Source organism: Nerophis lumbriciformis, linkage group LG37, assembly GCF_033978685.3.
Source record: "Nerophis lumbriciformis linkage group LG37, RoL_Nlum_v2.1, whole genome shotgun sequence".
Lineage (NCBI taxonomy): Eukaryota > Metazoa > Chordata > Actinopteri > Syngnathiformes > Syngnathidae > Nerophis > Nerophis lumbriciformis.
Window position 1 is genome coordinate 16,896,900 of NC_084584.2, and position 24,385 is coordinate 16,921,284.

The 24,385-nt window shown below is 40.1% G+C and overlaps 1 protein-coding gene across 1 annotated transcript in view; it reads right to left on the bottom strand.

The window, feature by feature from the left end:
* Window positions 1–24,385, bottom strand: part of LOC133577252 (uncharacterized) — a 42,657-nt gene that overhangs the window by 16,772 nt on the left and 1,500 nt on the right. Inside the window, exons 3-9 of the mRNA XM_061930915.1 lie at window positions 20,003–20,061; window positions 12,587–12,607; window positions 12,239–12,505; window positions 12,078–12,165; window positions 6,053–6,282; window positions 5,696–5,983; window positions 3,162–3,340 (exon numbers count right to left, since the gene is read on the bottom strand). Coding sequence (XP_061786899.1) covers window positions 3,162–3,340; window positions 5,696–5,983; window positions 6,053–6,282; window positions 12,078–12,165; window positions 12,239–12,505; window positions 12,587–12,607; window positions 20,003–20,051 — 1,122 coding nt within the window. The 5' untranslated portion in view covers window positions 20,052–20,061. The remainder of the gene's footprint in view (window positions 1–3,161; window positions 3,341–5,695; window positions 5,984–6,052; window positions 6,283–12,077; window positions 12,166–12,238; window positions 12,506–12,586; window positions 12,608–20,002; window positions 20,062–24,385) is intronic.

Below are 24,385 nucleotides of genomic sequence, written 5' to 3' on the forward strand. Positions count from 1 at the left end.
ACAAGGGGATGGTTGAAATGCAGAGGACCAATTTCACCACACCTAGTGTGTGTGTGTGACAATCATTGGTACTTTAACTTAACTTAACAGATACTAAGTCTCCAAGGGAGCAGCGTATTGAAATTGTATCCAGTAACAAACGTGTCCGCATCATGCGTTGCCAAAAAAACAACAATTAGTACTCCACTTCTACTCAAAGACAGCAGTGGTCCATTCAAGACTGTTAATAATAATATGTTATTGTTTCTCAAAACTACCATTGATGACTGATTTCACTTGATCAAACATTTTCTAACATTCCACACTACTAAATAATATCATTTGTGCCGATATATCGTATCGGATTAATATGGGTATTGGCTCCAATATGCGTAATATGACAGTTCATGTTTTTCATTCAGTACAGATTGGTGTCATATCGCAGTGTTGTGCATTACAAACTTTAAACACATTTTTTTGTTGTCGTAGAAGCTATCTTATCTCTTTCAGTAGCTAGCTTTTACGGCTAATACCGTAGCACGCCGATGTGTTAGTACTAGAGATGTCCGATAATGGCTTTTTTGCCGATATCCGATATTGTCCAACTCTTAATTACCGATTCCAATATCAACCGATACCGATATATACAGTCGTGGAGTTAACACATTATTATGCCTAATTTTGTTGTGATGCCCCACTGGATGCATTAAACAATGTAACAAGGTTTTCCAAAATAAATCAACTCAAGTTATGGAAAAAAAATGCCAACATGGCACTGCCATATTTATTATTGAAGACACAAAGTGCATTCTTTTTTTTAACATGCCTCAAAACAGCAGCTCGGAATTTGGGGCATGCTCTCCCTGAGAGAGCATGAGGAGGTTGAGGTGGGTGGGGTAGGGAGTAGCGGGGGGTGTATATTGTAGCGTCCCGGAAGAGTTAGTGCTGCAAGGGGTTCTGGGTATTTGTTCTGTTGTGTTTATGTTGTGTTACGGTGCTGATGTTCTCCCGAAATGTGTTTGTCATTCTTGTTTGGTGTGGGTTCACAGTGTGGCGCATATTTGTAACAGTGTTAAACTTGTTTATACGGCCACCCTCAGTGTGACCTGTATGGCTGTTGACCAAGTATGCTTGCATTCACTTGTGTGTGTGAAAATCCGTAGATATTAAGTGATTGGGCCGGCACGCAAAGGCAGTGCCTTTAAGGTTTATTGTCGCTCTGTACTTCTCCCTACGTCCGTGTACCACTCCGTACAGCGGCGTTTTAAAAAGTCATACATTTTGCTTTTTGAAACCGATACCGATAATTTCCGATATTACATTTTAAAGCATTTATCGGCCGATAATATCGGGCTGCCGATATTATCGGACATCTCTAGTTAGTACGGTAGAAAAAGAGTTCTTACAACAATGTCGCTACAATTTTTGATATACAGGTTATGGAACGTAAATGAAGTATAGTTGACGGTTTTTGAATGCATTTTTAAAGTGATTTAGAGGTAGGATTACTCCCATTAGCTGCATTGCTAGCCACCTAGAACAAGGCGATTTTTACCGTTAGAATGCAAAAAAAAACATTTGTCTTCTTGTCTCTTGTGAACAATAGGCAGAATTCCCCAAAAAATGCAGTTCCCTTTTAAAGACCCCATTCCAGTTGATAAATAGGTTAGTATTTTTCATACCTACCATTGTTCTCTATTGCATAGTTTCACTTGATTGAACTTTTTCTAACACTATACATACAAAATAATCAAAGTATGTACTAAGAATCGTGCTGATTCGTTAATACGTGATCAGACGTGAAAATATCGAGACACCCGTACTTTGGCATGGCATTTCCAAAGACTCTCAGACTGAGTCCAATCAAAGAAAACAAAGAAGTTGTGCCTAATGAAATGCCCACATTTTTTTGTGAATTAAAGTTAAAGTTAATGTACCAATTAGAGATGCCGATAAATGTTTTAAAATGTAATATCGGAAATTATCGGTATCGGTTTCAAAATGATCGGTATCGGTTTTAAAAAAAAGTTAAATTTATGATTTTTTAAAACGCCGCTGTGTACACGGACATAGGGAGAAGTTCAGAGCTGCCTTTGCGTGCCGGCCCAATCACATAATATCTACAGCTTTTCACACACACAAGTGAATGCAAATCATACTTGGTCAACAGCCATACAGGTCACACTGAGGGTGGCCGTATAAACAACTCTAACACTGTTACAAATATGCGCCACACTGTGAACTCACACCAAACAAGAATGACAAACACATTTCGAGAGAACATCCGCACCGTAACACAACATAAACACAACAGAACAAATACCCAGAACCCCTTGCAGCACTAACTCTTCCGGGAGCTACAATATACACGCCAACCTCCACCCCCAACCCCAACCCCCCACCCCAACCCACCTCAACCTCCTCATGCTCTCTCAGCTGTTTTGAGGCATGTTAAAAAAAATAATGCACTTTGCGACGTCAATAATAAATATGGCAGTGCCATGTTGGCATTTTCTTCCATAACTTGAGTTGATTTATTTTGGAAAACCTTGTTACATTGTTTAATGCATCCAGCGGGGCATCACAACAAAACTAGGCATAATAATGTGTTAATTCCACGACTGTATATGTCGGTATCGGTTGATATCGGTATCGGTAATTAAGAGTTGGACAATATTGTTTTAGTTTTGCTCACAATTTCGTTGTACAATGTACAATGACAATAAATATATATTCTATTCTATTCTATATCGGAATATCGGATATCGGCAAAAAAGCCATTATCGGACATCTCTAGTACCAATGATTGTCACACACACACACACACACTAGGCGTGGCAAAATTATTCTCTGCATTTGACCCATCACCCTTGAGTGAGGGGAGCAGTGGGGAGCAGTGGGCAGCAGCGGTGGCCGCCACCGGGAATCACTTTTGGTGATTTAACCCCCAATTGCAACCCTTGATGCGGAGTTCCAAGCAGGGAGGTAATGGGTCCCATTTTTTATAGTCTTTGGTATGACTCGGCCGGGGTTTGAACTCACGACCTACCGATCTCAGGGCGTTGCATGCTGCCCCCTTTGGCTCTACAGGAAGAGTGTAAAAAAGGATCATCACTTCCATGACAAAAGAAGACTTTAGAAGTGAAAGTATCAAAACCTTGGGCCGGAAGGAGGCGTGTTACCTGTCTGAAGGCTTCGCCCTCCCCTTTGCTGGCCTGCTGGGCGAGCAGCGTCAGCTTCTTGTTCTTCTTGTTCCTCTTGTGGACTTTATAGAGGCAGGACAGCAGGCAGAGCAGCAGCATGGCGGCAATCAAGCTCAGCATGGACATGATGGCCACAGTCAGCGGCGGGAGCTGGGAGGCTGAAACACAATCGGAACGCAGCCAGCGCCACAATAAAGTCAGTTCACTGTTTCTACGACACTTAAAGACAAAGCAGATAACCGCATGGGTGATTCAGTAAATAAGGTATGTCCGAAAGGCCTCAATTGGCGTACTTACGCTCAGTATTTTGAGTGCGCAGTAAAGGCAGCGCACTGTAAGTACCTGGATGAGAGGTGAATCTTGCACCTTTATTCTCTAATCAAATAGAAGCTGAGATCCGCCACCACAAGCCCAGGGAGTGTGCATTACCACAGCGTGCAGAAAACCTCCAGAAGCATGCAGGCCAACGTTTAACACATTGTGCTAAGAAAACACAGTATAGAGCAGGAGTCTTAAAGGTTTTCCACGCTAAAGACCCCCAAACTGAGGGAGAGATGGAGCGGGGAACCTTTACTTATAGGTCTCGTATAAGATTATGATTGTATTTTACATTAAACTGGTCTGAAAGTTACCTTGTTATTGGGCAATACTAAGATATTCAAATAACAGTACCGTATTTTTCGGACTATAAGTCGCAGTTTTTTTTCATAGTTTGGCCGGGGGTGCGACTTATACTCAGGAGCGACTTATGTGTGAAATTATCAACACATTACTGTAAAATATCAAATAATATTATATAGCTCATTCACGTAAGAGACTAGACGTATAAGATTTCATGGGATTTATCGATTAGGAGTGACAGATTGTTTGGTAAACGTATAGCATGTTCTATATGTTATAGTTATTTGAATGACTCTTACCATAATATGTTACGTTAACATACCAGGCACGTTCTCAGTTGGTTATTTATGCCTCATATAACGTACACTTATTCAGCCTGTTGTTCACTATTCTTTATTTATTTTAAATTGCCTTTCGAATGTCTATTCTTGGTGTTGGGTTTTATCAAATAAATTTCCCTAAAAATGCGACTTATACTCCAGTGCGACTTATATATGTTTTTTCCTTCTTTATTATGCATTTTCGGCCGGTGCGACTTATACTCCGCGCGACTTATAGTCCGAAAAATATTGTAGGTGGTGCCGCTAAAAGCTAGCTGGCAACTGGTGCGCTTATCACTCGCTGACAACTAACTAACCGCGAGCTGGCAACTAAAGCGCTGATTGCTAGCTGACAACAAGCAGGCTGATTGCTAGCTGGCAACTAGAGCACTGGTCGCTAGCTGACGACTAACACGCTAATCACTAGCTGACAACTAGAGCGGTAATTACTTGCTGACAATTAACGCACTAGTTACTGGCTGGCAACTGCCGCATTATTAACCGCTAGCTGATGACAACTAGCGCACTAATTGCAAGCTGGCAACTAGTACGTTAATCGCGAGCTACAAAATATATATAGCGCTAATCACTGGCTGACAACTATAATGCCAATCACTAGCTGACAACTAGGGCGTTCAATGCTAGAAGACAACTCGAGTGTTAATCGCTAGTTGGCAACTACAACGCTAATTGCTAGCTGACAACTAACGCGTTGATCGCTAGCTGGTAACTAGAGCACTGATCGCTAGGTGACAACTAACACGCTAATCGCTAGCTGGCAACGACAGCAGTGATTGCGAGCTGAAAACTACCACGCCAATCGCGAGCTGACAACTTGGGCATTAATTGCTCGTAGACAACTAAAACGCTAATGGTGAGCTGACAACTTGCGTGCTAATTGTGAGCTGTAAAAAAAACAGGGCTAATCTCTAGCTGACAACTAATGCGCAAATTGCTAGCTGACTAGCATGCCAATCTCTAGCTGACAACTAGGGCGTTATTTGCTCGCCAACAACTAGAGCGCTAATCGTTACCTGGCAACTAGTGTGCTAATCGCTACCTATCTTAAATGCTAACATGAACATAATAATAGTACCATTTTTTTATGTTATATATTATTATTTAATCACATTCAACTTCATGACAGTGTGTTGGATCATTTGTATTTAAAGACATTTACATTTTGGGGGAAATATAAAAAAATTTTTTTTTTGAAAAGTCAACAAAGAATTTCCTGGTTAGAATGTAAAATAGTTGACTATTGTTATTTATAATCATATTTATAAGCAGAGTGTTGTTTGTTTTGATATACTAGGAGGCTAAAGAACACTGCACTTCATTTTTGAATGTGTAGTTGGCAGCTGATACTGATACTTGAAACACTTCAATAAAGTAGTGAATTATTCAGCGCATGAGTTCAGATGTTTATTGTGGTATCGAATAAGCATAGAAAACTGTGGAAATGTATTGGTATCGACGAGTGAAACTCTGGTATGGTGACAAGCCTAGCAGCTGGTATCATTAATCAATCATCCAAATAGCGATGCAATGGACTAGTGTTTCAGTTCTTACCGACCACGTCGACGTAGATGTGAGCCACAGGGAACCCGGCCAGGTCAGTGACTTTGAAGACGCCTGCGTCAGACATGCGCACCTTCTTCAAGACCAGCACAGAGCCCTCGGCGTTCAAGCGCCCCTCCAGCTGGGGGTCCTGAGCTGTCACCAGAACGCCCTGCTCCAGGACCAGCCGGCCCTGTTGGGCTGCTTTGGGCCTGTAGACCACGTTGACGTTGGAATGCGGCAAGTAGAGCTTCATGGCCACGTCGTCTCCATTTGAAGGGCGCAGGAAGTCCTGGTGCTCTGCGGTCCAATGAGAAAGTGTAAAAACCGAGTAAAAACATCGCCCTGCCGGCGGGACCGCTTCCTTACCTCGCACGTGGAGGCAGTTCCTCCTCCGGACTTTGCCTTCAAAGTCGAGCACGGTAAAACTCCCCTCGTCCGCCTTCTTGACCGAGTGCAGCGCCACGCTTTTCTCCGACACACTCAGACGTCCGGCGTAAGCGTCGGCCAGCACCTGCGGCTGGGGGTACAGGAGCACGGCCGGCGGCTCCGTAGCGTGTAGCGGGTCTGAATGATTGATGTGCAGGACGGGACCGGGCCTGAGCACGGCCGGGGAAAGACAGCATCAACGGGAGGTGAAGCGACGAAGCTTGCGGAAGCCTCCGGAACATCTGAACATGACTTCCACTAAGGTGGATTGTAACTACTTCCTGTTGTGTCGTGCTGATCATGGTCCTCTCAGGGTGTCACTGTACAATCACGGTACTGTACGGTACGCTACCTTAGGTTTAAGGTCACGGTTCAGTTCATTTTGGACTACTAAAGGAAACATATGCAAAATATAAACCTGACTTTTAGTAAGTAATTCTCCAATAAATCCAATCTTGTGTAATTACAATTGATCGTAGTATTACAATTTTATTCTTGTAAAATGTTATTCCCGTAATAATAACATTTTTGATTTATGTATTATTTTAACAATTTCTTGTAAAATTCAGATATTTTTCTAATAATATTTATTTATTTATTGTAAATGACTTTGTTCTCCTAATATTAAGATGTATGTTTTTATTTAATTCATTTTTAATTTTTTTTGTAAAAGGGAGATTTTTTGAATATTCAGACTTCTTTCTTTTAAAATTGCCGTATTTTCTCATTTCAAAGAAGCTCTTGGAGAAGTACATCTTTTTTTCTTGTAAAATTGCGACTTCTATCTTGGAAGATTATAATGTCGTGGTTTTTTAAATTGCGACTTTTTCTTAAGAAAAAGATAGGAAAAAAAGTCGGAATTAAAAAAACAACCTTGAAGTCACCATTTTACAAGATAAAAGTCTAAATTTTACAAGAAAAAAAAGATGTACTGCTGCAAGAGTTTATTTTAAATGAGAAAATACAGCAATTTTATGAGAAAGAAGTCGGAATATTACAAAGAAAATAAATACCGTAAATTATAATATAATTATAATATACTTTTTTCTTACACATTGAACCCTGCGGCTTATGAGACCGTGCAGCTAATTTATGGATTTTTCTCTGATAACAGCCATACTAAAAAAAAAATATATATATATATATATATATATATATATAAAAACATCTAAATGTCCTACAACAAGCACACAAGTTTAGTCTTTTCGTCTATTTTAGTCAAGTTATTTACAAAAAGTAAACACGGTAGGCTATAGGCTGCCAGGAGCTACTGTAGCAGCTACACCACAGCTAAGCACACAATTGCACACAAGCTGTGATATGTATATGTAATATTTATCCTTAAAGAAACAATATTACAGTCTAAAACAGCATATTTTTTAATAAAAACAAGTATCAAATATTATAGCTACATAGTACTCACACATTAAGTTTCCAAGGCAGACGTGTATCAAAAACTATCCAGTAAAAAATTGTTCAATATTTTGCATCATGAACTTAACAATTATTGTGACCACCAAGTGTCGCCAAAAACTTCTACCACTCCACTTCAGTTGAAAGAAGAACTGCACTCTTTTTGGAATTTTGCATATCATTCACAACCATTATTTATGAGAGACAAGAACACAAGTCTTTTTTTTTTTTAACGATTTTAAAGATGATGAAAAACGCTTGAAAGATGCGGCTAATGTAAGTCACTGTTGTAGCATTAAGCCCTCTGAAAAAACAACTTCAAAACCCTTCATCAACGTTTTATATTTAATATATTATATTTAATTTATGGATTTTTCTCCGATAACAGCCAGACTAAAAATTTTTATAAATATTTTTGAAAAGCAAGCAAATACACTTAGAAAGTGTTTTATTGTTTGTACTATGGTGTCATCTTATGGACGAGTTTGCTCACTGCAGGTGTCCTTGCATTTACAAGTTATGCTTGGATTTCTTCACGTGACTTCTTCCCGTAAGTGAAAACCAGTGGTGGTCAACCAAGCTGTTGTACAGCAAGCTGCGCACAAACTGTACAAAAGAGGCCTAAATCTTCCTGCAAAAAAAGCAGATACGAGCAAAAAATCTAACTCTGCAATGGAATAAATCCCGATACTTAATCAACAAAAAGATTTGTCACGTGATTAAAGATTTTATGTTGGTCGCCCTCCCAGACATATTAAATGATTGCGCTCCAGACATCATTCTACACAACAAAACAGATGGAAACTGGGAAAAGCAGGGAGGTCTACAACTTCTTTGTGTGTGGCCGGGTCAAGGAAATTGGTATGAAGACTCTCCCGGATATATTTGCATCGTTTTTGCTTGGGCAAGGTTGCATTTCACAATTTAACTTTGCGTCTAAATAAGCCATGTTTGTTGCTGTTGCAAGCGCTGTTTTATGAGTAGTGTGTTTTCCCCGTCTTTATCAAAATATAACTATAGATGTCAACACTGTGTATGTGCTGGAAGCTTCGTTTTGCTCACATTTGATTTCTTTGATTTAGTCTCGCCAAGCTGGTGCTTTTTGAAACACTTGTAGCAAACATGTGTTTAAGAAATACAAATTATATCAAGATAATACTTCAATGGGAAATAATAAACATTTCAAGTATATCAAACAAAAACTTAACAAAGCGATCACTGCAAACTCGTGCATTCTTCCACTCTGCTCCCTTGGAATTTTCTAGACGCCGTTTCGTAAAATCTTGCACTCCTCTGCCCTTTTTAATTACCTTTCGAGGAACTCTGATGAAACAGTAACATTTTTCGCGATTTGAACGATCCATACAGCCCAAAAAAACGCAAACATAGGGCATTTTTCTTCGAGAAAAGCTAATTGACACCTAATGTCCATCAAGAACCGAGCGAGCTTGACCACCACGCATATTTAACGGGATGGGACGTGAGCCGGACGTGACGTCAGCAAAACCCAAGCAATTGTGCTTTTTTTTCAAGCTTTTTTTTCAAGCGGAGTGCCATGTTTCTCTTCCAGCCGTGCATAGCGTTTCTTTTCATATACCGTATTTTTCGGACTATAAGTCGCAGTTTTTATCATAGTTTGGCCGGGCTCCAGTGCGATTTATAGATGTTTTTTTCCTTCTTTATTATGCATTTTCGGCAGGTGCGACTTATACTCCGGTGCGACTTATACTCCGAAAAATGCGGTAGATTTTTCATTCATCACTCCAGGCAACGTTCGTAAGTTTTACAATACAACTAAAACTTACTGAACCGTCTCATGTGTGATGTCTGTAGGAATGTTTGCATGCATATTTGTGCTATTGTAATGTAATGGCGCTCGCGTCGTTAGCATTAGCTAATATGCTAACACGCATACTTGCCAACCCTCCCGAATTTTGCGGTAGACTCACGAATTTCAGTGCCTCTCCCGAAAATCTCCCGGGACAACCATTCTCCCGAATTTCTCCCGATTTCCAGCCGGACTTAAGGCACGCCCCCTCCAGGTCCGTGCGGACCTGAGTGACACTGAGGACAGCCTGTCGTCACGTCCGCTTGGCCAACCAAAAAGTAACCACAGAACACTATACCGTATAGTGTTCTGTGGTTACTTTTTGGTTGGCCAACGGTTTACGTTGTATTGCGCACCCTGACGGCAAGTGTGGGAGTCGGTTCTGAAGTATGAAGTAAAGAGATGTAACTTCGTCACCTCGCCTGGTTATTGACTCCAACCCAGAATATTACACTGCCCATACCTATGCTCCTTCAAAGGCTGTGCTACTGGCTGCAAAGCATTGCACTTTCAAATACAACAATGAGTAGAGAGGAGTGTTATGTGTGTATATGTGTAAATAAATGAACACTGAAATTCAAGTATTTATTTTATTTATTTATATATATATATATATATATATATATATATATATATATATATATATATATATATATATATATATAATAAAATACACATATATATATATATATATATATATATATATATATATATATATATATATATATATAGCTAGAATTCACTGAAAGTCAAGTATTAATTTTATTTACATATACATACACATATATATATATATATACATACACATATATATACATATATATATATATGCCCGCATTGCCGGCAGTAAGTCGGACACATTTCCAGTGAGGGTTGGACTCCGCCAAGGCTGCCCTTTGTCACCGATTCTGTTCAAAACTTTTATGGACAGAATTTCTAGGCGCAGTCAAGGCGTTGAGGGGATCTGGTTTGGTGGCTGCAGGATTAGGTCTCTGCTTTTTGCAGATGATGTGGTCCTGATGGCTTCATCTGGCCAGGATCTCCAGCTCTCGCTGGATCGGTTCGCAGCCGAGTGTGAAGCGACTGGGATGAGAATCAGCACCTCCAAGTCCGAGTCCATGGTTCTCGCCCGGAAAAGGGTGGAGTGCCATTTCCGGGTTGGGGAGGAGATCTTGCCCCAGGTGGAGGAGTTCAAGTACCTCGGAGTCTTGTTCACGAGTGAGGGAAGAGTGGATCGTGAGATCGACAGGCGGATCGGTGCGGCGTCTTCGGTAATGCGGACGCTGTATCGATCCGTTGTGGTGAAGAAGGAGCTGAGCCGGAAGGCAAAGCTCTCAATTTACCGGTCGATCTACGTTCCCATCCTCACCTATGGTCATGAGCTTTGGGTTATGACCGAAAGGACAAGATCACGGGTACAAGCGGCCGAAAAGAGTTTCCTCCGCCGGGTGGCGGGGATCTCCCTTAGAGATAGGGTGAGAAGCTCTGCCATCCGGGGGGAGCTCAAAGTAAAGCCGCTGCTCCTCCACATCGAGAGGAGCCAGATGAGGTGGTTCGGGCATCTGGTCAGCATGCCACCCGAGCGCCTCCCTAGGGAGGTGTTTAGGGCACGTCCGACCGGTAGGAGGCCGCGGGGAAGACCCAGGACACGTTGGGAAGACTATGTCTCCCGGCTGGCCTGGGAACGCCTCGGGGTCCCACGGGAAGAGCTGGACGAAGTGGCTGGGGAGAGGGAAGTCTGGGCTTCCCTGCTTAGGCTGCTGCCCCCGCGACCTGACCTCGGATAAGCGGAAGAAGATGGATGGATGGATATATATATATATATATATATATATATATATATATAAGAAATCAGTTAATCAGTTAATTCTAACTATAAATATACTCCTCACCCCTTAACCCCCTCCCTCCCCCCGAACCGCCCACCCCCCCAAATCTCCCGAAGTTGGAGGTCTCAAGGTTGGCAAGTATGCTAACACGTTTACGAGTGTCTGTGTTAGTATGATTAACTTACAATGCCATTCTTTTTTGTATTGTTTCAGTTTCACAAATTCCTCAGTAAATTCACTAAGACGTCGCCGTGGAGTTATTGCGTCTGTTATCTAATTGGAGAGCTCGCTTCCACAGCTAGCGGGCCCATGACGATGACTTCTGTTTTGTTTGATCAGCCGTTTTACTGCCGTGTTACAGCCACCGTTTGGAAACAATTTAGGTATGTAAATAAACATTTACAGAAACTTTCTGTGTAAATAACTCATTTCACAACGTATATATCTGGGGCTTATAGTCTGGTGCGGCTAATATATGAGAAAAACTTTTTTTTCTTCTAAAATTTAGTGGATGCGCCCTATATGCACTCTATAGTCCGGAAAATACGAAAAATATATCTTTGAAAATTATTATTTAAAGTTTCTTATTGCTTGGCATGCAGCATGAGTAGTTCTCGCTTATAGCGTATTTCCCAATACATATTTCAATTGGAAGACCAAGTGTTACCAAACAGGAGACATGAATGACAGAAGAGGGTTTCAAGCTCTGACTTCTCCTTGGCCCTATCACGAGCCGTGACTCCCGCTCGCCAAAGGCAGGCACTGTTTTTGTTACACTTCCTGTCCCTCACTTAAGGTGTATGCCTTTGTACCAAACTGAACCAAACCAGATTCAGAATTCATACACCGCTTAAACCCTACCCTCTACTAGGCGATTTATTCTCGACCGACGTACCTGAACTCCAGGCTGATTGGACCTTTCACCTGGTTCAAGTGGATGTAGTACGTGTCCCCGTACTTGACCACCTGCTCCACGGCGCAGTCTAAACAAGCGCAGAAAAAAAAACACCACATGAACCTTGAACGGCGGCGGTAGGTGTGCGTGTGCGTCTTTACCTCTGACGATGAGGACAAGGCGCTTTAGCAGATGGCCGCTTTTGCTGACTAAGTAGACACCCTCGTCCTCCTCCTGCACGTCCTCCAACACCAGGTGGCCAAAAGAATTGAGACGCCCTCGTTGGTCCACCACTACGCCCGAGCGAAGAAGAACCACCTGGGAGGACTTATTGGTCCTGGGTGTGAACACCACCTCACCGACGTTGCCGGGCGGGATGTCGATGTGAATATCTTCGCCGAAGAAGGCCGTCCTGTGTTCTTCTCTGACTAGACGGAGAACACAAGACAATAATTGGTGTTTAAGTAATTAAAAAGTGCACTGGGATAATGTGGACATTTTAAGTTTACCTTTCAGCGACGCTAATGCAACTGCGAATGAAAGAAAGAACAGACAAGATCAAATTAACATCAACCTTTTTGGACCCCCGAGGGCCTAGAAAACCCAAAACCAGTGAAGTTGGCACGTTGTGTAAATGGTAAATAAAAACAGAATACAATGATTTGTACATCCTTTTCAAACTATATTCAATAGAATAGACTGCAAAGACAAGATACTCAACGTTCAAACTGGAAAACTTTATTTTTTTCATTTGGAATTTGATGCCTGCAATATGCTTCAAAAAAGCTGGCACAAGTGGCAAAAAGGACTGAGAAAGTTGAGGAATACTCATCCAACACTTATTTGGAACATCCCACAGGTGAAAAGGCTAATTGGGAACAGGTGGGGGCCATGATTGGGTATAAAAGCAGCTTCCATGAAACAAAGATAGGGCGAGGGTCACAACTTTGTGAACAAATGCGTGAGCAAATTGTTTAAGAACAACATTTTTCAACCAGGCATTGAGGGATTTCACCATCTACGTTCCTTAACATCATCATGAGGTTAAGAGAATCTTGAGAAATCACTGCACGTAAGCAGCAAGGCTGAAAACCAACATTGAATGCCCGTGACCTTCGATCCCTCAGGCGGTCAAAAACGAACATCAGTGTGTAAAGGATATCACCACATGGGCTCAGGAACACTTCGGAAAACCACTGTCAGTAACTACAGTTTGTCGCTACATTTGTAAATGCAAGTTAAAACTCTACTATACAAAGCAAAAGCCATTTATCAACAACACCCAGAAACGCCACCGGCTTCGCTGGGCCCGAGCTCATCTAAGATGGACTGATGCAAAGTGGAAAAGTGTTCTGTGGTCAGACGAGTCCACATTTCAAATTGTTTTTGGAAACTGTGGCCTGTAGTCCAGACCTGTCTCCCATTGAAAATGTGTGGCGCAATATGAAGCCTAAAATACCACAACGAAAACTGTTGAACAACTCAAGCTGTACATCAAGCAAGAATGGGAAATAATTCTACCTGAAAAGCTTCAAAAATTGCTCTCCTCAGTTACCAAACATTTACTGAGTGGTGTTAAAAGGAAAGGCCATGTAACACAGTGGTAAAAATGTCTCTGTGCTAACTTTTTTGCAATGTGTTGCTGCCATTAAATTCTAAGTTAATGATTATTTGCAAAAAAAAAAAATTACGTTCCTCAGTTTGAACATTAAATATCTTGTCTTTGCAGTCCATTCAATTGAATATAAGTTGAAAAGGATTTGCAAATCATTGTATTCTGTTTGAGTGTGAATGTTGTCTATCTATCTGTGTTGGTCCTGCGATGAGGTGGCGACTTGTCTAGGATGTACCCCGCCTTCCGCCCGAAGCAGCTGAGATAGGCTCCAGCACCCCCTGAGACAATGACGTGCGGTCACTGGAGGCAGGTGAGGCCCCGCCTCACCTGCCATCATGGAAAGAAAAAAAAATGTAAAAAGAAAAAAATTGTATTAAATTGTTATATGTATTCAGTGATTATACTATAAAGTTATTTTCCATTTAACTTCACCAGCTTTAGATTATATTTATTCAAAATCGCTGAATTTTCACATTTGCCGTTCAAATACTGAGAAGAGACGGTGCGGTGATCAGCAGCCAGTTGAGGTACGTCACTCAGTTGTGCCTCACCATGGATTGCGGACTAGGCTAACTGCTGGTCTGCTGTGCAGTGAGACCGTATTGCTATTTGAATTATATTATACATTTCCATAGTTTAGTTAGCTGAGGTATATAATGTACAGTGTATTTTGTCAACAACTGTATGTGTGTAACGTATTTCTTGTGCTGAGCAATCATAAAACTGCTGCGAAGACGCACTGTGTGAGGCTCGCAGTAATCCCGCCTCCTGGTGCCGGTTAATGCACCCCCGTCGCAGAATGCACCCCCCGACAGGAGCGCCACACCAACCAAAGCCCACACCTAAACCCTCCACTTGCAAGACCGAATCCACCCAAAAAAAGTGCAAAAACAACAATGCTCGCCGTGAACGACTGCAGGGACACAACATTAGGTACACCTGCAGACTGCAGCACGGATTTCATATTTCATTCATTCACAACTCCTCCAACACGAACACCACTGTTCCCGCACTTATAAGTAAAGGTAAGACCATAATAACGTTTTTTTAATTAAATGTGCTTTTTTGTGTGCTACAGTTTGTATGTGTAAAGTTAAAGTTTAGTTAAAGTACCAATGATTGTCACACACACACTAGGTGTGGTGAAATTTGTCCTCTGCATTTGACCCCCCTGGGAGGTGAGGGGAGCAGTGGGCAGCAGCGGCGCCGCGCCCGAGAATCATTTTTGGTGATTTAACCCCCAATTCCAAGCCTTGATGCTGAGTGCCAAGCAGGGAAGAATGCTGGTATGAGCTTTTAAACATAACCTGTTAACTGCTGCCAATCAAATGGTGAATAAGATACTCTTTAGGGTTCATATGTTTGTAAATCTGACTGTGATGAAGTCAGTGCCTCACCAGCCATCAACCTCACCGCACGTCACTGCCCTGAGATAGGCTCCAGCACTCCCCGAACAGAACAAGCGGTAGAAAATGGATGGATGGATGTATTCTGTTTTTATTTAGCATTTACACAACGTGCCAACTGCACTGGTTTTGGGTTTTGGAAAACAGGCGTTACATGTGTTCCTTATGCGATATGATTGTTCAGTTTGAAGGTTAGTGGTCTGAAATTTCACCAGGGAGTTTTTTTTATTTATTTTTATAAAATTGCATTGTGTTTTTGATAACAATGATATAAACATAAAGTATACACACTTCCTCTTTCGGCCCCATTGACTTCCATTATAACTGCTATTTTTCAACAGACTGTAATCCTGGTACATCACTATGCTTTTTACATGAAAACCAAATGAATCTCATTCTTGCCGATTGAAAAACAAGAAAATATTGTTTTGGTGTAATTGTGCCCCTTAACCCTTGGCTTGGCTTCAGAAAATCATGAGCATAATTCTTCTTCGCTTGAGTGAAACTGCCATTAAACCACTGCAAATACAATAAAAAAAATACCTTTGGCAGTTATATACAAGATGAACTGTGAACTCAATGAACTCAACCTCACCTCTCATTCTAGTTCAGTAGGCTCTGTAAACAAAATCTTTTTTGTCTACTGTATTCAGGGATGGGTACTGAATCTGGTACTTTTTTGGCACTGACCGGATACCACCGGTCTTACGGGGCACCACGTGAAATCCAATGGTTCCATGTTTCGGTACCTGGGTTGCGCGTGGCGTCACTCCCATTTGCCGAGTCAGCCAGTGCTCTTCGCGCACTTTGGTACAACGTGGTCACTCCAGCGAACCATGCTACCTCTAGGCAATGTCGCAATTTCCAATGCCAACAAAGTAACTGACTCAAAAAACACTCAAATGTAAGTCGAATAAGGCTTCAATTTTCCAAAAATGCGCTAGCTTGATGCTAAGATATACATTGGCATTGCTTTTGACATGCTACTGATTAGCATTAACGATTTTACATGGCGGCTTTAACACCTCCAAATTTGTTAATGAAAACGACAACTAAGATGCACGTTATAATCAAAAAGCTGGTGTGTCGCAAGTACAATACTTACAGTATTAACACTTTCTGGAGCACAACAGAAACTAAACAACACACCATAAACTTTACATTAGTGTCATTTAACATCTTGGACTTGTAAATGCAACTTAGTGTCATACCTACATACTTAGAAATGTGACAATAGAACAAGATACTGTATAACAAGCGCATAGAATTTGTCATAATCAGCTCATTTTTTAAATTTTGCGATAAAATGCAATTTTACTATAAAAATCAATTAATATTCATTAACACACACTAGGGTTTTTTTTTATTGATTGAGACTTTTATTGGTAGATTGCACAGTACAGTACATTTTCCGTACAATTGACCACTAAATGGTAACACCCGAATAAGTTTTTCAACTTGTTTAAGTCGGGGTCCACGTTAATCAATTCATGTTTCAGGGTTGTATGGTATACCGGTACTGGTATGGTATCGCGGTACTAATGAATTAAAAAACGGTACTATACTCTTTTTGAAAAGTACCGGTTCACCACATTATTTTTTTTTACAGGCATTACGGCGCGTCGTCGTCACGTCGTGAAATTGCCGGTTTTACGAGCAGAGGAGCATGTTCAGCAGCGCACAATCACGGAGTACTTACAAGCAGACAGTGTGTACACATAAAAGGGAGAATTGACGCATTTTGGCTTAAAAACTAACGATAAAGGTTACACTGAAACGCCCACAGGAAGAGGTGTTTTAAAACATGACGAGCTAGTTAAAGTTAAAGTTAAAGTACCAATGATTGTCACACACACACACACACACTAGGTGTGGCGAAATTATTCTCTGCATTTGACCCATCACCCTTGATCACCCCTGGGAGGTGAGGGGAGCAGTGAGCAGCAGCGGTGGCCGCGCCTGGGAATCATTATTTGGTGATTTAACCCCCAATTCCAACCCTTGATGCTGAGTGCCAAGCAGGGAGGTAATGGGTCCCATTTTTATAGTCTTTGGTATGACTCGGCCGGGGTTTGAACTCACAACCTACCGATCTCAGGGTAGTTAGCAGCTAATGTCCATCCATCACTAATACTAGCCTCTGTGGCGACAAATAAAGTGAGTTTTTCAAGTATCATCCCTGCAGGACGAGGAAGAGCTAATCATGCTTCACTACACACCGTAGGACGATACGATAGCTCACTGGTGTCACAATGTAAACAAATGCCATGGGTGGACACCTGACATCCACTGTAATTATACCAAGTACAAGAGCGTATCTAGTCGATACTACTATGATACTACATCAATATTCTTTATGGTCACGAAATCTTTTTTCTTTTTTTTAATTAATATTATATTCAAAAACTCAGGAAATACGTCCCTGGACACAGGAGGACTTTGAATATGACCAATGTATGATCCTGTAACTACTTTGTATCGGATCGATACCTAAATTTGTGGTATCATCCAAAACTAATGTAAAGTATCCAAACAACAGAAGAATAAGGGATTATTACATTTTAACAGAAGTGTAGGTAAAACATGTTGAAACGAAAAATAACCAGATATTAACAGTAAATGAACATGTAGATTAATAATATTTTTTTTACAGTTTGTCCTTTGTAATTTTGACAAAATAATAGAGTGGGGAATGACACAATATGTTACTGCATACATCAGCAGACTAATTAGGAGCCTTTGTTGGTTTACTTACTACTAAAAGACAAGTTGTCTTGTATGTTCACTATTTTATTTAAGGACTAAATTGTTCTTTGATTGCAATAAGAAACAGATGTTTAATGTACCCTAAGATTTCTTGTTAAAATAAAGCCAATAATGCAATTTTTTGTGGTCCCTTTTATTTAGAAAAGTATCGAAAAGTATCAAAATACATTTTGGTACCAGTACCAAAATATTGGTATTGAGACAACCCTAACACACACAAAAGTACCGAAAAGTTGTACCCATCCCTACCTGTATCAAAATCAATGTTGTCATGAATTATTGACCTATTCAATGATGTAATCACCCAACCAAAAACCCTTTCGTAATAATAAAAACTTGATACCAATAAAAAGATCTGAAGTTTGTTTACTTACTACTAAAAGACAAGTTGTCTAGTATGTTCACTATTTTATTTAAGGACTAAATTGTTCTTTGATTGCAATAAGAAATAGATGTTTAATGTACCCTAAGATTTATTGTTAAAATAAAGCCATTTTTTTGTGGCCCCCTTTATTTAGAAAAGTATCGAAAAGTATCAAAATACATTTTGGTACCGGTACCAAAATATTGGTATTGAGACAACCCTAACACACACAAAAGTACCGAACATTTGTATCCATCCCTACCTGTATCAAAATCAATGTTGTCAAGAATTATTGACCTATTCATATTCAATGATGTAATCACCCAACCAAAAACCCTTTCGTAATAATAAAAACTCATTATCAATAGAAAGATCTGAAGTTTGTTTACTTACTACTAAAAGACAAGTTGTCTTGTATGTTCACTATTTTATTTAAGGACTAAATTGTTCTTTGATTGCAATAAGAAATAGATGTTTAATGTACCCTAAGATTTCTTGTTAAAATAAAGCCAATAATGCAATTTTTTTGTGGTCTCCTTTATTTAGAAAAGTATCGAAAAGTATCAAAATACATTTTGGTACCAGTACCAAAATATTGGTATTGAGACAACCCTAACACACACAAAAGTACCGAAAATTTGTACCCATCCCTACCTGTATCAAAATCAATGTTGTCATGAATTATTGACCTATTCATATTCAATGATGTAATCACCCAACCAAAAACCCTTTCGTAATAATAAAAACTTGATATCAATAGAAAGATCTGAAGTTTGTTTACTTATTACTAAAAGACAAGTTTTCTAGTATGTTCACTATTTTATTTAAGGACTAAATTGTTCTTTGATTGCAATAAGAAACATATGTTTAATGTACCCTAAGATTTATTGTTAAAATAAAGCCATTTTTTGTGGTCCCCTTTATTTAGAAAAGTATAGAAAAGTATCAAAATACATTTTGGTACCAGTACCAAAATATTGGTATTGAGACAACCCTAACACACACAAAAGTACCGAAAATTTGTACCCATCCCTATCTGTATCAAAATCAATGTTGTCATGAATTATTAACCTATTCATATTCAATGATGTAATCACCCAACCAAAAACCCTTTCGTAATAATAAAAACTTGATATCAATAGAAAGATCTGAAGTTTGTTTACTTACTACTAAAAGACAAGTTTTCTAGTGTGTTCACTATTTTATTTAAGGACTAAATTGTTCTTTGATTGCAATAAGAAATAGATGTTTAATGTACCCTAAGATTTATTGTTAAAATAAAGCCATTTTTTTGTGGCACCCTTTATTTAGAAAAGTATCAAAATACATTTTGGTACCAGTACCAAAATATTGGTATTGAGACAACCCTAACACGCACAAAAGTACCGAAAATTTGTACCCATCCCTACCTGTATCAAAATCAATGTTGTCATGAATTATTGACCTATTCATATTCAATGATGTAATCACCCAACCAAAAACCCTTTCGTAATAATAAAAACTTGATATCAATAGAAAGATCTGAAGTTTCAAGCTTTGAAAGTCAAAAAATAGATATGTATTGCTGACTTATGACACTTTTATGAGCGGAGTCCTTTTGGACCCATAGTAAATCTTAAGCTTGCACATGGGTTACAAGTGTCGCCATGTTGCCACAGCTAACAGTATTCCAGCTGAGTCAGCACAAAAAAGGCGGGGTAAAGTGCTCAGTGATGAGCTTCGCATGGAATCTCAACTGACCACCTCCCAGGCGAGCCGTCACATTTGTGCTTACCCGTGCAGAGCAGGTTGCCCAGCAACACACACGCCATCCCTCTCATCATCTTTGTCAGTCTGGAAGAAAAAGAGAAAACACACAAAACAAAAAGTAAGGTTATTGTGTTTTGTGTCAGACTTGGAGATCTATTCAAAAAGGGAGGAATGCTTTTGCAGCAGGTTCCTGAAAGCACCATGGAGCACCTGTCACGTACAGGATCTTTGACTTGCCTTTTTGCGGAAGGCCCTTTTACAAAGGAATAGCACTCCTGACACATATAAAGGTTCTTTGACTTGCCTTTTTGCAGGACAGTAGACCTCCGCCCATTCACAACGTCCACTCTGCTTTAAATGTATGCAATTCTTCTTTAATGGTGCTATCTGCAGTAGAGAAAGAGTCCTGCAGAGGGTGCTGTTTCACATTACTCAACATTTCCCAGCAGGAAGATGCCTTGACAAGACACAACGTTGTGTAATGCCATGCTGTGTACCGTACCACCATACTTGCCTACCCTCCCGGATTTTCCGGGAGACTCCCGAAATTCAGTGCCTCTCCCAAAAACCTCCCGGGACAAATTTTCTCCCGAAAATCTCCCGAAATTCAAGATTCCCACAAAATAAACAGCGTACCTGCCCAATCACGTTATAATTGTAGAATGATGGAGGGCGAGTTCTTGGTTTCTTATGTGGGTTTATTGTTAGGCAGTTTCATTAACGTCCTCCCAGCGCGGCAACAACACACAACAACAGCAGTCACGCCTACCGTAAAGCAGTTTGTCTGCCGTAAACAGCAATGTTGTGACACTCTTAAACAGGACAATACTGCCATCTAGTGCATTTGATGAAAGCACTTTTGTGCGTGCCACACAGCAATGCATCATCAGAGAGGGTCAGCATGGTTAGAAAAATAGTGACAGAGAATAGAACAAGGATGGACAATTCAACTCTTAACTCAACAATGATTAGATGAGCGTTATGTGTGTGTATAAGTGTAAATAAATGAACACTGAAATTCAAGTATTTCATATATATATATATATATATATATATATATATATATATATATATATATATAATAAAATAAATATATATTTATAGCTATTATATATATATTAATTCACTGAAAGTCAAGTATTTATTGTATGTATATATATATATATATATATATATATATACACATACACATATATATATATATATATATACACATACACATATATATATATATATATATACATACATACATACATACATACATACATACATATATATATATATATATATATATATATATATATATATATATATATATACGGTATATACGAAATACTTGACTTAGTGAATTCTAGCTGTAAATATACTCCTCCCCTCCTAACCACGCCCCCAACCACGCCCCGCCCCAACCACGCCCCCTATTGTTGTAAATCTTTTTCTTTTTTTTAAGCAAAATAAAGTGGCTCGTGGACAATAACTACATAACAACAAAAGCTACGAGTGGCTTCCATTTAAATTGTTTGGGTTTTGCCCTCAAAGCACAAACTTACTCCCTGACTTTGTAAACAATAATTGTAATAGTAACGACAAAAAGAAAAATCTTGTTTATACACTGATACTATATTAGGTATCAATATTATCGACACCTGGATCGATCACCCCTACTTTACATTCAAGCTTTAGCGGTTATCTTCTTGTGTCGTCCTGCTCGGTGTGTGTGTGTGTAGCATGCTTAGTCGTTCCTTTTCCGCTAGTCCTCCAGTGATAATCCTACCTGGAAGGAACAGTTTATTTCCATGGTGGGAAGGATTAGTATCTAAAATGCGGCTGTGGATAGATGACGCCGTTCAATGCAGCCAGCTCTCAAATTCGAGCCGGTATTTAGACGAGACACCCACCCTCCAGGAATTCAGACGTGTAACAGGGAATCCGTAAATTTTAATTGTGTCTCCCTGAGCGTGCATCCCTTTTGAAGGATTATTTCACGTAAGTACAATCTTTAGCAACGTAAACACAAGGACACAACAGCAGTAAAGATTTGGTTAAAAAAATAATAATAATATTGGCCCCCGATTCAATCCCATGATCAGGACATCTCTAATAATAGCTAAATATGATTTAAATCTAGAGTAAAATTACTAATTCAGTGATGATATTTAAGTGGGCCGAGTGCTTCAGTACTACAAACCCCGTTTCCATATAAATTGGGAAATTGTGTTAGATGTAAATATAAACTGAATACTGTCAGGCATAACATACATATACACAGATGGTCCATTGCCAGGGTTAATGTGGTCAACATATATAAAATAAAAACTAAATAAGATAAGGCTCAGAATGGTTTCTTAACAAAACATTTCTACAAATAAAGACCTTTTTTTGATTGATTGATTGAGACTTATATTAGTAGATTGCACAGTACAGTACATATTCCGTACAATTGACCACTAAATGGTAACACCCAAATAAGTTTTTCAACTTGTTTAAGTCGGGGTCCACGTTAACCAACATTAAACTGCCTCAAGTTGTTGCTCAGATTAAATAAAATGACAAAACTTTTCTTTTACATATAAAAAGTGCAACATTAAACAGTTTCAAGTCAACTCAGCCTCAGATTAACTTTTCTTTTCCCCCCCAGCCTGGCTAACTTGGTAGTAAGAGGATATATGGGCTCATTGTTCTTCCACCATAGAAGTGAGTCAAAATCTAGTTTTTAATGCAATATGGACTTAAATTTGCTGCTATAAAAACATTTGTTATTGCTTTAGCCCTGTGTTGCACCTTTCCTGCTTCCGGCTCCCAGACCGTAGTCGAAGAGCGCAGGGGCCGATGTATTCTCGGGGGCAAAACCCTTCACTCTACTCGGCAGTGGGTCTCCACAGCTCCGGACTCCAGGGTAAATGAGGAGTCCGGCGATTAGTTGCAAATCGTAGCTTTATTGAGGTCTTGCACACAGCCAATCCAACAAAAAACACTAGCCACTCCCCGCACTCACCCTACCGCTCCCTCACTTTGTTCGCCCACACACTCACTGATGTCACTCACCTCACATGCTGTCACATATTAAAGGGCCATACACACACATACGCTACTCTCATAACACCTGCCTGACTCGCCGAGGAGAGGCTGCTTGAATGCGATGGTGACGCTTCAAATGGGTTAGCATGTTTGACGTGTTGTCAGAAGCAGCTGCTGAACAATGGCCGTCCTCCGTTGTTGTATCGTGCAGCCAAAGTGTTCCCAAACGGGAGATTAATATGTCCAGGTGGAAACTCATTCGGTACACCTCCGAACCGAACCGAAACACCCGTACCGAAACGGTTCAATACAAATCCACGTATCGTTACACCCCTACCTGTGACAATTAAATATCGTGAAAGACCACATTGAATAATGTGGCGGGCCACTTAAAATTATGTGGCGGGCCAGATGTGGCTCTCGGGCCTTGAGTTTGCCACCTGTGCCCGAGAGGATTTCTGATAATCTTTTGGCTATATACGTCACGAAGTTGAAAGATCGGTACGTACGAGAGATGTCCGATAATGGCTTTTTTGCCGATATCCAATATTGTCCAACTCTTAATTACCGATTCCGACATCAACCGATACCGATATATACAGTCGTGAAATTAACACATTATTATGCCTAATTTTGTTGTGATGCCCCGCTGGATGCATTAAACAATGTAACAAGGTTTTCCAAAATAAATCAACTTTTATGGAAGTTATGAGAAAAAAATGCCAACATGGCATTGCCATATTTATAATTGAAGTCACAAAGTGCATTTTTTTTAACATGCCTCAAAATAGCTGCTTGGAATTTGGGACATGCTCTCCCTGAGAGAGCATGAGGAGGTTGAGGTGGGCGGGGTTGAGGTGGGGGGCGGGGGGGGGGGGGGGGGGGGGGTTAGCGGGGGTGTATATTGTAGCGTCCCGGAAGAGTTAGTGCTGCAAGGGGTTCTGGGTATTTGTTCTGTTGTGTTCATGTTGTGTTACGGTGCAGATGTTCTCCCGAAATGTTTGTCATTCTTGTTTGGTGTGGGTTCACAGTGTGGCGCATATTTGTAACAGTGTTAAAGTTGTTTATACGGCCACCCTCAGTGTGACCTGTATGGCTGTTAACCAAATATGCATTGCATTCACTTGTGTGTGTGAAAAGCCGTAGATATTATGTGATTGGGCCTGCACGCAAAGGCAGTGCCTTTAAGGTTTATTGGCGCTCTGTACTTCTCCCTACGTCCATGGACACAGCGGTGTTTTAAAAAGTCATAAATTTTACTTTTTGAAACCGATACCGATCATTTCCGATATTACATTTTAAAGCATTTATCGGCTGATAATATCGGCAGTCCGATATTATCGGACATCCCTAGTACGTACCAACAACCACGACTGAAATGTTAGTGTGA